The 15054-nt window shown below is 42.8% G+C and overlaps 1 protein-coding gene across 1 annotated transcript; it reads left to right on the forward strand.

Annotated features, from left to right (window-relative positions):
• Positions 1 to 3135: 3135 nt before the first annotated feature.
• Positions 3136 to 14983, forward strand: lox (lysyl oxidase; the record flags this gene model as incomplete). Its single annotated transcript, XM_080738613.1, has 6 exons — positions 3136 to 3655; positions 9733 to 9844; positions 10115 to 10246; positions 11254 to 11410; positions 12023 to 12118; positions 14864 to 14983. The coding sequence occupies 6 exons, from the start codon at positions 3136 to 3138 to the stop codon at positions 14981 to 14983; spliced, it is 1137 nt and encodes a 378-aa protein (XP_080594739.1).
• Positions 14984 to 15054: the final 71 nt, after the last annotated feature.

Below are 15054 nucleotides of genomic sequence, written 5' to 3' on the forward strand. Positions count from 1 at the left end.
GCAATGGTGGCGGAGATATGAGTAGGGGAAAAGTGTGACGTGACGGACAGACTGACTGACAGACAGACAGCAGATGGAGGTTTTGATAGTAACTGCGACCTGAAGGTCGCAACTACTGCATGATGGCAAGAACACAAACAGTATGTGATTATGATACATGATTTATTATATTTTCTTTCTATGCCTTTCACTTTGTCATTATTTTATACAATCTGCAGACATGACTTATTCAGAGTGACTTACAAGTGAGTAGTTTACATCAGGTACTGCATGGTATTGCTATTATTATTTCTGCTATATGTCCTGCTTCATAATCAAATGCATTGGACTGCATTTGGAGATTGAAATGTTGCTTCCTGCATGGGTTTTCCAATTATAACTAAACTATATACTTGTGTTGACATTTTAGGCCTGGGAAGTACTTAGGTAATTTAGATTCACTTTAACTGTTATACAACTTGCTTGACGTTGCTAATTGGAAAATATTTGTAAGTGACTTACTGAAATGTAACTTGTTTGAAGTAGCTAGCAGTATAAGTTTAAAAGGAAAGAGGAGAAGCACGTGTGTGTGTGTGTGTGTGTGTGTGTGTGTGTGTGTGTGTGTGTGTGTGTGTGTGTGTGTGTGTGTGTGTGTGTGTGTGTGTGTGTGTGTGTGTGTGTGTGTGCATGCTTCCGTGCATGGGTGCATGTGTGTTTGTGTGTGAGTGAGTGTGTGTGTGTGTGTGTGTGTGTGTGTGTGTGTGTGTGTGTGTGTGTGTGTGTGTGTGTGTGTGTGTGTGTGTGTGTGTGTGTGTGTGTGTGTGTGTGAAATGGAACATACGGTGCATGCATTTTCCCCTTTTTATTAGTGTTCAGGAGCACATCAATAAATCAATAAAAGTGCGTACTGTATAAAGCAGGTGATGAGCATATGCAGTAGATAAGTTAGACATCCAGATAAGCACCATGTTTGTGTGTGCTTTGGGCCACGTGGGTGGCACAAAGCACAACTGGAGGAAACCTCTCAGTCGGTAAGTGCCTCAATTCCAGCCTTTTAAAGCATCCTGAGGTCACAGCGGGGAGACAGGAATATGAAACATGGGGAGCAGGAGGGAACGCGTTCCACTCATAAAATAAAACAAAAGCCTGGGCTGTCTTTATAACAGGGAGTTTACTGTACGTACACCACTGGGCGAATCCATTTCACTAGTTCTCAACTTAAGAATACTAAGGTCCGGGCACGTGCACACATAGACATCAAAGGGGGCTTGAGCTGTCTGTAAAAAGTGCCCTCTCCATACCATGAATGCAGTTTTTACTATGGTGAAAGAAAAGCAAATGCATGCCCTCTTTCCATGCCATACCTGAAGGCAGCATTCAAGATAATTGCCTTGTCCAAATTCAACCGGAACTTGAATGCAGCATCTTATATTAAAAGAATTGCCCGCTAGGCCACATCTCCTGTATTCACTTGATTATGCTTAGTTCAGTGTGGTATCAAGCAACGAAAATAGCCGACCTCCAAGCTCACCGAAAGGCCCTTTTAGAAATGTCAGCCCCTGCCTCTATAACATTCTCTGCACGTCCCTGCTAAAGTCCTTGTTAAACAGAAAGCGGTGTTTTAAGTATACGTGTTGTAAGGTAGGCTAAGTGTTTGACTTAACACCTGACATTTGTAACTGGTTGACCACAGGCTGCTATAACTCGTTCCAATGACAACTAAGCAAGCAAGGTGAGTTGTTGTTGAGGTTAGAGCAAAAACCTTGACAGTTTACATCTGCAGATGGTCTGGAGAAATCTCAGAAACTACAGTCAATGTGCCCTGCTCTCCACTTGAACAGGAACTTTGACCTTGACTGTTCTAGTGGAGCTGCTCAGGGCCTGTGATTGAACAATGACTGCACTGGACATCCATAGTCAAAAATGAATCAAATCAATAAGGATAATGATATTAATAGTAATAATAATTTAACATAATATGGAGAGGGAGCAGAAACAAGAAACATGTCTATGACCCATATACCATTACAACCACTGATGTACTTTATAGGCCTATATGGCACAATAGCTATTGTTTATGGTACACTGTACTAGGATACTGAAGACAGACGATACCATACATATCAATCTGAGTTTAAAATGAGAGACCTGCTGCAAAAGAGATAATTAACTAGGTCACAGCAGGACAGCCGAGTGACCAAAAGAATGCCACAAATTACACCTCCTCTTGTGGAGAAAGGAGCAAATATAGCTAAAGTGAAAGAAAACAATAGGACAAAGCTTACACAAAACAAGTTCATTTTTTCTGCAATTCTATTCTATTCTATTCTATTCTATTCTATTCTATTCTATTCTAAAATTGTCTGTTTATAAATTAGCAAGAAACTGCTGAATTAACATGGCTGGTTAAAGCAAAAGTCAGGTGTGTAGCTCTGGTAAACTTATCTCAGCATGGCTACCAGTACTTAAGTGTCTGTCTTGGCCATCTATCTTGGCCATATGCATCTGTTAGTGTGGTTTTACTAACAGGGCATCACCTGGGATACAATCCCTTTTATGCCCATATGGAGATTCCTTACAGAATCCCTTATGCCCATATTTGGAGATCCCTACTCTGAGTATCTGACATCACTGTGATGTCATCTGTTTGCCCATATATGGAGAGATCCCTGCTCTGAGTATCTGACATCATGATGTTTATGATGTCACAGTGATGTGTCAGGGGAACCACAGTGTCAGATGTTACCCTTCCGGATGGATGGATACGGTCAAGCTTTGACGGTTCTGATAGTAAACTGCGACCTCAGGCGCAATAATTGAAATATCAGTTAAATCTGGATAAAATGGGAATGATGGTCAAATGAAAAGTTCACCTTCAATACTGGTGACACTATAGTCATAGAAGTCTAATCTCACACTAGGCTAGTAGATCATCTGCCCACATGCAGTGGTTTGTGTAACACGGAATCTGTTTAAAACTGAACTCCTCCTCTGCCTCCTCTCTCACTCTCCATCAGCATGCAGCTCCTTGGTGACCACTTCAATAGAACCCTTAGTTGTGAAAAGTAGGCCTACATTTGCGCAGCAACCGTAGAACATATTATTTTTCCTATAGCATCATTTGAGTTTAATTTATTGTTTATCTCATCTTCAGTAATGAAGGGACTGTCATTTGACGCGTTTTTGCTGTCCATCACACAGTTATGTTTCCTTTGTAGTTTCTTAGATAAGGGTCGCTGTCAGGACGAATCTCGAACAGGTGAAGCACTGAGGCAGGGCTTGACATGGCAACACAACGGCCAGGTTTTCAGCATTCGGAGCGGCGGTTCTCAATACCAGCCGTCAAACCGGAGACAACAACGGAATCCCGTCGTCGTCGTCAGTAACAATAACGACACCGTGGCCGCTCCAAGGCTCCCAGCGAGCAGCGGCGGTGCGCAATTACGCGCCGCGCGCCAGCAGCGCCCAAACCGGCCACCAGCTCCCCGCGCTCAGGACGCACACGGTGATGATTCTGCACCCGTTAGGCGGGAGGACATGATGGTCGGAGATGATCCATACAACCCCTATAAGTCATCTAACTATTATCCTTATTACAACTACTACAACTCCTACTACAGACCGAGGCCCGCTGCGAGAGCCAGACATGGCCATGGCACCAGCTATCACCAAACTGGTACGGGGAAGTTCCATTCTAACATTATAACGTGTAAATGTATTGTATTAGTTTACCAATAGTTTTCTATACCCTCTTTTTGCTCATACTAAAATGAGCAGACTGCTTTTTATGGTTGCTATCTTCACAAGATTTCAAAATCTGTAAGATTGTAGGCTAATAGTGTTTTATGCTCTAAATAACGACTAGCCAGTGTTGGGCAATATTACTCAATGGAGTAGGCTGTTATGTTACTATATGTTATTACTCCTTTAAAAAGTTATATTATTATATAAGCTCCTTTTAGAACTGAATACATTTTTGCCCCTGAATAATAATCATAATAGGAGTCACCAAAATGGCTATCAATAGGCTATATAGTAATCTCTCTGCATTTAAACGAAATGTTTTCAGGAGGCAGCTAACAAAACCAGAGTAGGCTACTATGTCATAGGTCTATGTTAAGTTGTATGTTCTAGTAATATGGTATAATATTCCAGTAATATTTTACTAGTACCTTAGTTACTGCCCAACACTTCTAATAGCCTATACTGTATTCTAATCTTTGCATGCAGTCAAATGAGATTGTTGTGGCTTAGTTATTTAACACTGTGCTGTGTTGCAGCCACAGATGTGACTCATAGTTCTATCAGGCACTGGCAAGTTCTAAGGCTCTATACCTTTTTGACTTGTGGGTCGCTTTGTCACATTACTTTAGGATTTTATTCCCCCGAATTGTTTTAGCTATAGATAAAGTCTGATGCCTCTCAAAACAGCCTATTTAAAAAATCACACAAAGCCTACCTCACTTAAATGTTTGCATTTGAGTGCATGCAATGCAACAAGTCCCATGCTTGTACATGTATATGGATTAGATGAAATCCTATGGAATTAAAAATGCTTTTAGTTGGCTATACTCACTCCTAATTATTGCTCATGTTGTCCTGCTTACTCCATACTGGGTGATTGCTTCCAAACACATTTTAAACAAAAATAATCACAAGTAGAATAAAATGTGCTTTGACTTAAAGGGGAAATAGACAACATTCAGCCACTAGATGTTGCACTTTTACAACCCCTGTTGCATAAGGTTCTCTATTTCCCCATATCTCCCCATCATGATTATAAGGCAGCCTGGGATCAGTAGCATTTTCTGGTTTCTGATCCGGTCGGGAGTGGAAACAAATTACGTCATGTTGTAGTCATCAGACGGACTACAAAAAGACGGAAAGATCAAACCGGAAACAGTTTTAACTCAAAATAATTCCCCACGCTCAAGGGCATAATTTTAGGTCCCATACCCAACAAAACCCTTGATGCGGTGTAGTTTTGCTTATTTTTGGAATAGTTAATTTGGTATATCCATCTTTTAGACCAACTCGTTGCGACTGGCAAGACTATACACTACTGGAGCATTTGGGATTGGAGAAACAAACAGGGGGGACCAAAACAAAGGGATGCCGCTTCTTCTATACCTGTTGCCGGTTTAGGCCACGCCTAGACTGGATCACACAGCCCTCCTACAAAATCACACCCGTGTGAACTGAGCGGTGGGTGTGTGTGTGTGTGTGTGTGTGTGTGTGTGTGTGTGTGTGTGTGTGTGTGTGTGTGTGTGTGTGTGAGAGAGAGAGAGAGAGAATATTGCAGTTGATGCTCAGACTAGACTCAAGAGCACCCTCTCTGGTCACTGAGTGGTAGTTCAGGCTACATACACACATACATACATACATACATACATACATACACACACGGATACACGGATACACACACGGCCATGCTATGGAGCGGTCTACCACCGCTCTACCACCGCTCAAAAATGGCTTACAGAGCTGTGGAGTTGCCAGACCGACAAAAGTATTAAAATGATTATTTCACAATCATAACAATGTTATTCCACGCCTTTTTACAAGCTCTCTTGATGCCTATTATTTCCTTATTATTATTTGTTTTAATGCAATTCATTTTACAACAAATTACATCTATATAGTATATACACAAGCTTTGAGGTGCGTATTTGTATAACCGCCCATGTTCACGTGTGTAATGAGGTAAGGCCAAGGATATAAGTCCCCACCCATATCAGTTTGACAGTTACAGATGAAGATGGATGACAATGAGAGTACCTTTACCTTGCATTACCATTACCATGAAGGCTTTAGAGTCTTTAGACAGTACCTGTGGAAATGCTGGTTTCTAAATTCTAGACTCTACAGGCTTTTTCATACTTTAAATCTATTAGGCCAAAGGTCCTGCTGACACAGGGAAACAATTATTAATAAAATAGGGATTTCATTTGATTGACTCTTAAGGGTTTGAATCCTTGTTGGGACATACAATGTACGCATTGATCTCTTCATCATCATCATTTGCATTTAAACACAGGCAAACAGAGATCGGAAAGGCACTGCCAAAGTTCTTATGATGCAAGACTATACTGTCAGTAAACCACTAGGGGCCATATGGCCCATATTTATTTGTATCTCCTATGGTGATAAAATGCGGAAACAATATGATGTTCAGCTAGCTGAGGTGTTCAGCTAATTTGAAAATCTTTGAAGAACTGCCAAACAAAACATCATAAAGGCATTGCTGATGTTCTTGTGATGCCATTTTGTTCTTATTGACCTGCCATGGAGTATGCTGCAGTCTTCACTGTTGGCCACATTGCCATTAGTGTTGCAGAGTCAGAAGATTGGATATATATCTTGGAAGAACAAGATATATAGCCAATTAGCCATCTGCATAGCTGGATGTTGGTTGGTCCATCACATTAATCCCAAACTTTGTGTTTTGCGATTGTAGTGATGCGCGGAAGCGGGGATTGAGCCCAGGGCTACCACTCGTCAGACCAATGCACAAACCGTCGTGCCAATAGGGCTGGGCCTGATTGGCAGGGCTGTTGGCTGGTTCATGGCTGTACTAACTGTGGGGACTACAATCACCCCCCTGATCTTTGGAGTGTGTCCTCGCGATTCACACTTCACGCTGCGCGGACGGCCGCACACAACGTCCCTCATATCCCTCACGCGAGGATATCACGCTCCTCGTCCTGCCGACTACGCCAGATAGTAGTGATGCGCGGAAGCGGGGATTGAACCTGGGCCTCCCACTCGCCAGACCAATGCACAAGCCGTCTTGCCAAAAGGGCTGAGGCCGATTGGCAGGGCTGTTGTGGGCTGGTTCATGGCTGTACTAACTGTGGGGGCCACACAAGGGATGGTGACCCCATGGCCTTTCCTCTAGTGCCAACCACTGACCACAATGTCCACTTACCCAAGATATCTAAAAATCTAATGACCGCATTACCATGAGTAAATTCATGCTCCCCAGTGGATGAAGTGTTCTCCTTGACGTCAGAGTCAAAAGGGGTGCCGATATTGGCTCTGACCACCATCTTCTCATGGGAGAACTCAGAATGAAACTGGCAGTGAAGAAGAAAGTGGAGAACAGGGTTCTGAGAAGGTTCGAGACAAGGAAACTAAAGGACAATAAAATGTGTCAGGAATGGGGAATCCACCTTCGCAACAGGTTCCAAGCCCTAGCAGAAGGAGATAACATAAACAACAAATGGGAAAGATGCAAGATGGCTATCACTGACACTTGCAAAGCTGTCCTGGGCTACAGAGACCCCAGAAGAAAAGACTGGATCACAGATGCAACTTGGAGGGAGATTGAAGCAAGACGTGACATCAAAGCCAAACTCAACAGGGAGACAGACAACAACAACAAGAAACGCCTCCAACAGATCTACCAAGAAAAGGACAAGCTGGTACGTAAAAGCTGTAAGAGGGACAAGAAAGCACAAGTGGAAGAGCTGGCCAGTGAAGCAGAGGTAGCAGCTAGAGAAGGTAACTCTAAGGAACTGTATAGAATAACCCGTCAGCTGTCGGGGAAAAAACAAATCACAAGCCGGCCTATCAGGGACAAGCAGGGGAACCTTCTCACCAAAGAGTCCCAGCAATTAGAGCGCTGGAAGGAACACTTTGAAGAGGTCCTTAATAGGCTCCCCCCAGACAACCCCCCAGTCATTGAGGAAGCAGGTCAAGACCTAAATATCAACTGTGGTAGGATAACAAAGGAGGAAATAAGGAGAGCTAACAAAAAATTGAAGCTGGGCAAGGCACCAGGGAAGGACAACATCCCACCTGATGTACTGAAAGCAGACATCAACACTACCACTGATATCCTCCATGGGCTCCTAAACGACATCTGGGAAAAAGAGGAGATTCCTGATGACTGGAAGCAGGGGTTAATCGTCACAGTCCCAAAGAAAGGAAATCTCAGTGAATGTAAAAACTGGAGAGGCATCACACTCCTCTCAGTCCCCAGCAAAATCCTCTGCCGTATTCTCCTAGACAGAATTCAAGAACCACTTGACAAGATTTTCAGGAGAGAACAAGCTGGATTCCGTAAGAATAACTCCTGTACAGACCACATTGCATCACTCAGAATAATCGTCGAACAGTGCATTGAATGGCAGTCAGCATTATTCATTAACTTTGTTGACTTTGAAAAGGCTTTTGACAGTCTTGACAGAACCATTCTATGGAAGCTGCTTCGCCATTATGGTATACCAATAAAACTGGTCAACATCATCAAGGGCATGTATGATGGATTCACAGGTCAAGTCATCGCAAATGGTAAGCTCTCGGACAGCCTCCATATAAAAACAGGAGTACGCCAAGGTTGCCTACTGTCACCCCTCCTCTTCCTTGTCGCCATCGACTGGGTAATGAAAACGTCAGTGGATGGTCAAAGAACAGGACTACAGTGGAACCCTTTCGAACATCTGGAAGACCTCGATTTTGCAGATGATCTGGCTCTGATCTCAGGAACACACACACACATTCAACGCAAGACCACCTCATTATGCGAATGCAGTAAACAGCTAGGACTCAGAATAAACGTGGGGAAGACCAAGGTCATGAGGCTCAACACCAAATCCCACCAACCGATCACTATCGAGGAACAACCCCTGGAAGATGTGGTCGAGTTTGTGTACCTCGGAAGTAACATCAGCACAGATGGAGGAGCTGATAAAGATGTCGAGCTGCGCATTAGCAAAGCAAGACATGCCTTCAGAACACTCCGACCTGTATGGCTGTCTTCCCAACTCTCCAGAAACACGAAAATCAGAATATTCAACACAAATGTTAAACCTGTCCTCCTTTATGGCTGTGAAACCTGGAAAACCACCAGATCAAACACAGACAAACTACAAGTGTTTATTAACAACTGTCTCAGATACATACTGAGGATTTGGTGGCCCAACAAGATCTCAAATGTAGACCTGTGGAGATGCATGAAACAGGAGCAAATTACCACACAAATCAAAGCTAGAAAGTGGGGATGGATCGGACATACACTTAGAAAGGATCCAAGAAACATAGCAAGACAAGCCCTAGACTACAATCCTCAAGGCAAGAGGAAGCCAGGTAGACCAAAATCCAATTGGAGGCGGTCCACGCTTGATGAACTATCCAAGACAGGGACCTCCTGGCAAGAAGCAAAAACCATTGCACAGAGGAGAGTGAGGTGGAGATCCATGGTGGACGCCCTATGCTCCCAAGGGGGCCAAGAGGATTAAGTCAAGTAAGTCAAGTCAACATCAGGCCAAAATGTCCACATGCATTCAAGATATCTCACAATCTAATGGACAGATTTCATGAAACTTTATAAGCACACTGATGCTATTTGAGTGACCCCATGACCTTTCTCTAATGCCACTGTCAGTCAGAAGTGTCATCATTGCATGCAAGGTTATAGGGCATAGCAGTGTCGGCCATTTTATGGTTCCACAGATAGAAAGGCCATTAATGTTTCCCAATTAATTCTGTATGGAACCAAGCAAGCCATCCAGGCTCATGGTGAATCACAAAACACTCGATTCTTGCGTTTTCAGTCTCACCGCCACCAGAGAGCACGAGGATGGCAATGGCATCCAGATCAAACACATTTTTCTGGTTTGGTCAGCCTCTGAGTGCCACTGGTGGAGCTTTTATATTCTTACGTCTTTTTATTCAATGTTGGATTGGATCCCTTGTTCTCTCTTAACTGTCATGTTGGCTGAGTGATTTGTGTCCTTGTCCTGAGTGCAGGAGGTCTCCCTGACCTGTACCCTGACCCCTACTACGTCCAGGTTTCTACATACATCCAGAGACTCCCCATGTACAACCTGCGCTGTGCTGCAGAGGAGAACTGCCTGGCCAGGTACAGTACTCTCTACTACACTACTAAAGAATACAACGCAATACTAATGATTTACCATATTGTGTTTAATATGCTATCAGTATATATTATCAGTATCACATGCACTTTGCTTCCCAAATATGCAGGACCTGATGTAACAATTCCTTGTCCAATAACTCTTGTCATTCCATTTCCTCTCCTCTCCTCTCCTCTCCTCTCCTCTCCTCTCCTCTCCTCTCCTCTCCTCTCCTCTCCTCTCCTCTCCTCCTCTCCTCTCCTCGTCCTATACAGTTCAGCATCATATGCTCACGACTATGACACCAGGGTCCTGTTGAGGTTTCCTCAGAGAGTGAAGAACCAGGGAACAGCTGACTTCCTCCCCAGTAAACCTCGCTATTCTTGGGAGTGGCACAACTGCCATCAGTAAGTCACACTTGTTACCGTGAGACTTGAATCATTTTGAGACAAACAATGGAAATATTTATGAATTTATATTATTGTGCAGTAATAGGGCAGTAGTCACACTACACTACACAAATGGTCAAGTCTGAGTTTCTTAATTAGAAGTTCATAAGCATGGGGCGCCTTCTGGCCTACCATACCATTTAGGCGTTGCCACATAGGCATGGAAGCCTGGCGGCGTCGCCGGTTCGATTCCCGATCCGGACGAACTTTGCAGCGTGTCACTCCCCATCTCTCCCCCCCATCCTGTCCAGTCTACTGTCCTATCAATAAAGGCATAAAAGCCCCCCCCCCCCCCCAAAAAAAAATAACATCCAATTAAAACACTAACTAATTGTAAATCACTCGCCCACTACGACCAGGCTCTCTAATTGGCGGTGGTCATGGCGGGAGGGGGGGGGGGGGGGGATTTCGTCCTTGTCACTGCTCTAGAGACCTCTGGTTGGTTGATTGGGATGACTGTTCAGCAGGGAAGTCTGCACTCCTTCTTGTCTATCAGAGGAGGAACGTTGTTGTCTAGTCCATCCCGAGGCCAAGACTGGGACTACAGTACACATGGGGGGAATTGGCAATGGCTGAAGTTGTTGGAAAACTAACACATTTGATTTGTGTGACATTAGAGCTGTCACCTATAGTCAAACAATATATTATTTGTTCGGTTTGGTCTTACTTGATCTAGACTTTGTTAGACCAAAGTAGATTTTTTTATGCTGAATTATTTCTAAATGATCTGTACATCTATTGTAAACTCTAGATAATATGACCCTTTAATTCTAACAATCCGTAGGCCAATAGCCAGCATTGTTCCGTTCTCACCCTCACCAACCTGAAAAACATTTCAGAACAGCATTTCAGATTTGTCAATTGAATCAACATTACATACATTAGCACAATTATTAGTTGACTAAGGATGTGTTTAGTCAAGGACGGCCCTAAATGACAATTGCTCCTGTTGTGCTGTTCCTCAGTCACTTCCACAGTATGGATCAGTTCAGTCTGTATGAGCTGCTGGATGCCAGCACCCAGAGTCGGGTTGCTGAGGGACACAAAGCTAGCTTCTGTTTGGAGGACACGTCCTGCGACCCTGGATACTACCGCCGCTACGCCTGCACCTCTCACACACAGGTTGGGATAAGCCCCAGATCTCTGTTGTTGTTGTTGTTGTTGTTGTTAACTCATTTAGACCAGAGGACCGATTCTATAATTGTCTTCTAAATCCTAACAGTTTTCTGAAAAACATATCGTCGTTGTCGGGTGGAAACCTCGTATCTCCAAGTTTCAAATTTGTACGTTCTTTCGCAAAGTAAAGCCCTGCTTCATCATACAAGGCTGTCGCACAAAAGTAGTGAAAACAGCAGATCTACAAGCACACAACGCCTCGCGGCGCGAGGCGTTGTGTGCTTGTAGATCGGCTGTTTTCACTAGTTTAAATCCTTTTTAAAATGATAAATGCAAAACGAACGGTTTTGGACGTACAAGGTTTTCATCGGACAACGACGATATGTTTCCATATCAGTGGATCTTTTTAAAATCAAGAACCCCTAGAATGACATGTATTTGACCGCAGACCCCCATCTCATAGCGTGGCACTCTGTGCCGTGCTATGAGCTTGTATATGTGCTGTTTTTCAATAGTTAAAGTAGCCTATAAAATAATGGTTAAAGTGGTTAAAATATAAATTGACAAGATGCTTTCCAGGTCCCGTTAATGATGATGATAATGATTGTTTCTGTCTAGGGTCTGAGTCCTGGTTGCTATGATACCTACAATGCTGATATTGACTGCCAGTGGATTGATATCACCGATGTCTCACCAGGAAAATACATACTCAAGGTCTGAGTCACAGTTAGACAGTGTGTGTTGACTGTGTTCAGTATACACAGTACAGTATACTGTACACTTCATCCTTGTAAATCCTATGTACTGTACTTTATTGACTAGGGTCTATACTTGGTCCCCTCCTTTTGCCTGCATACCAAATCTCTTCACTGAAAATAGCCAATCTACTCTGAGATGCAAATATTTGCCTATTTTCGTGGATTGTTTGCCTGTTATGACATGCCCAGAATAGGACCTATTAACATACCCTAAACACCAAAGTGCAGTAACTATATTTTTGGACACAATGACTTTACAGTATTATTTATTTGTCTCAACGGTAAAAATGGCCTTCATGATATTGAGGGATAAACAGTTGCCTCAAGAACAGATATAATCTCCTGTTTTGATGCGAGAACTTCTAGGAACTCAGATTACTGTAATATATACGGTAAGTAGTGCAATGTCATTTATGCCCAACACTTTTGTCTGGCCTATTGAAAAACATTAAAGTCCTTTTTTATCAGTTTAATTCTTTTTGTAGTTACTGCACCTTTGCTTTGTATAGGGACACCAACGTTTGTGGACAAGATAGTATGCTTTTATTCCTATATTGTGACAGGCCCTGTCACAATGGACAGTCCATACTGTATACCATGGGTCTTCAACAGGGGGTCCCAGGACCCCTAGGGGATCCTCAGAGTTACTACAGGGGGTCCTCCAAATCTTTGAGTGATAGAAAGTTTTTTTCTCTCCACTCGAACCCCAGCATCCATATTCTCAGAACTTTAGCCAAAAATAGCAGATCTACAAGCTCACAACGGCTCCCGCTGCGAGGCGTTATGAGCTTGTAGATTGGCTATTTTCGGCAAAGGTGGTGTTTGGTGTAGAGGGGGAAAAGCAGACCACTTAGCAGACTAAGTACAGAGTGAAAGGTCAAGTTTATTAAGTAGTGACGGTTCAAGTGGTTAAATATCTGAAAACACAAATTGACATGAATCCAAAATACACTGATGACTGTGCTGTCAAACAATGAAACTACTGTATATGGAATCTATGAAAAGGTTGAGGGGGTCCCTGCTTCATCTCTCTCTCAACTAAGGGGTCCTTGGCCTGAAAACGTTGAAGACCCCTACTGTATACTTTACACTTAATCTAACCAACTCCTAAGTCTCCTATATACTTTTTTGGAGCTGTGTGAAGCACAGGCTCCCTATACGTGGCCGTGTGGGTCTGTCTGTGTGTCTGTCTGTCTGTCTGTCTGTGTGTGTGTCTGTATGTAGCCTGAACTTCCTAAACTTCGGCACGCCACTAGTCCCACAGTTTTGCCACCACACACTCGCGCCATATGTCAAATCGAACGGCTTACTCGGGAATCGTGGGCTATTACTTTTCTAAGAGAAAGGTTCTATAGTTTAATTGATATTAATTTATTAGTGAATTAATTTTCCCCATTGACTTATAATGGGAATCGCAAAAACTCACATTCAATTATTTGTCTCTCGCAAACCATAGGGGCTAGAGTTTCAAGACTTGGAGAGGAGGTTCATAATGATTTCAAGGATTAAATAAAAAATAATTGTGTCATTTGGCCGCATGGTGGCGCCATAACACCCCACTTTACGTTTTGGCCTGTAACTCTTGAACCGTAGGTCGGAAAATTAAAAATATTTTTTCCCTGGATTCCTTGGGTCATGACGCATCTCCCCATATAGGCCACGCCCATTTGCACCATGATAGATTTTCCGCCATCTTGAATTTTCTCCAAAACACACTTTTTGCTCCTTTTCCTACATATTTTCTTCAAATGTCACAAAAATCGGTACACATGATCCACACACACACACACACACACACACACACACACACACACACACACACACACACACACACACACACACACACACACACACACACACACACACACACACACACACACACACACAGCTCCACTTCACACGGGTGTGATTTTTGACTTCTGTCCCCCAAGGGTCTATACTTGGTCCCCTCCTTTTGCCTGCATACCAAATCTTTTCACTGAAAATAACCAATCTACAATCTCACACTACAACGCACTGTGAGAATTTTGATGTGCCATTTCTTTTTCTGCTATTTTTGCTGATTGTTTGCCTGTTATGAAATGCCCAGAATAGGACCTATTACACTTCACTTTCAAAAAAACTTTTGTTAATTTTATCGTCTAATCATGCTTTTATGAACACCCTGAACAGTTTTTAAGTTGCTTGATTCAATATTTAGATATTTGTAAATGTTACCAGGCCTTCCAGGCCCAGGGCCTCTCCCCATTCACCCATTAACGTCAAACATCATTTTAACCATGATAGATTCATTGAAAACACCCATTATTTTTTCTGGTGACTCATAATACCCTCCTAATACGTGAGCAGGCTGTGTTTTTTCGATAACTTCATTTATTTTTAATAATTCTTCATTGTATTAAAATGTTTCCATTTTCTCAAAGAATTATTAAAAATAAATTAAAAAGGTTATCGGACACAGCCTGCTCACGTATTAGGAGGGTAGTATGAGTCACCAGAAAAAATAAATGGTTTTTAATTAATCTTTCATGGTTAAAAATGGAGTTTGAAGTTACAATGGGTGTGTTAGGGGAGAGGCCCTTTGCCTGGAGGGCCTGGCTAAGAGTAATTTGTATACAATAATGTTTGTATTCTTATATTGCCAGTGGTATAGGCAATAGATTTTAACATTAAATTGTTGTGTGTTTGTTTGTCTTATTAGTTGACAGTAAACCCAAATCAGCAGGTTCCAGAGTCCAACTTTAACAACAACGTAGTACGTTGTGACGTACAGTACACTGGCACAGCAGCACACGTCTCTGGCTGCAGTATCACCAGGTAAGACTTTCTCCTCTGTTATAGCAGGGGGAGCGGTTTACTGTTACCACTAAAACCCATTCTTTTCCCCCATAG

Source organism: Nannobrachium achirus (assembly GCF_963921795.1).
Source record: "Nannobrachium achirus genome assembly, chromosome: 12".
Classification (NCBI taxonomy): Eukaryota; Metazoa; Chordata; class Actinopteri; order Myctophiformes; family Myctophidae; genus Nannobrachium; species Nannobrachium achirus.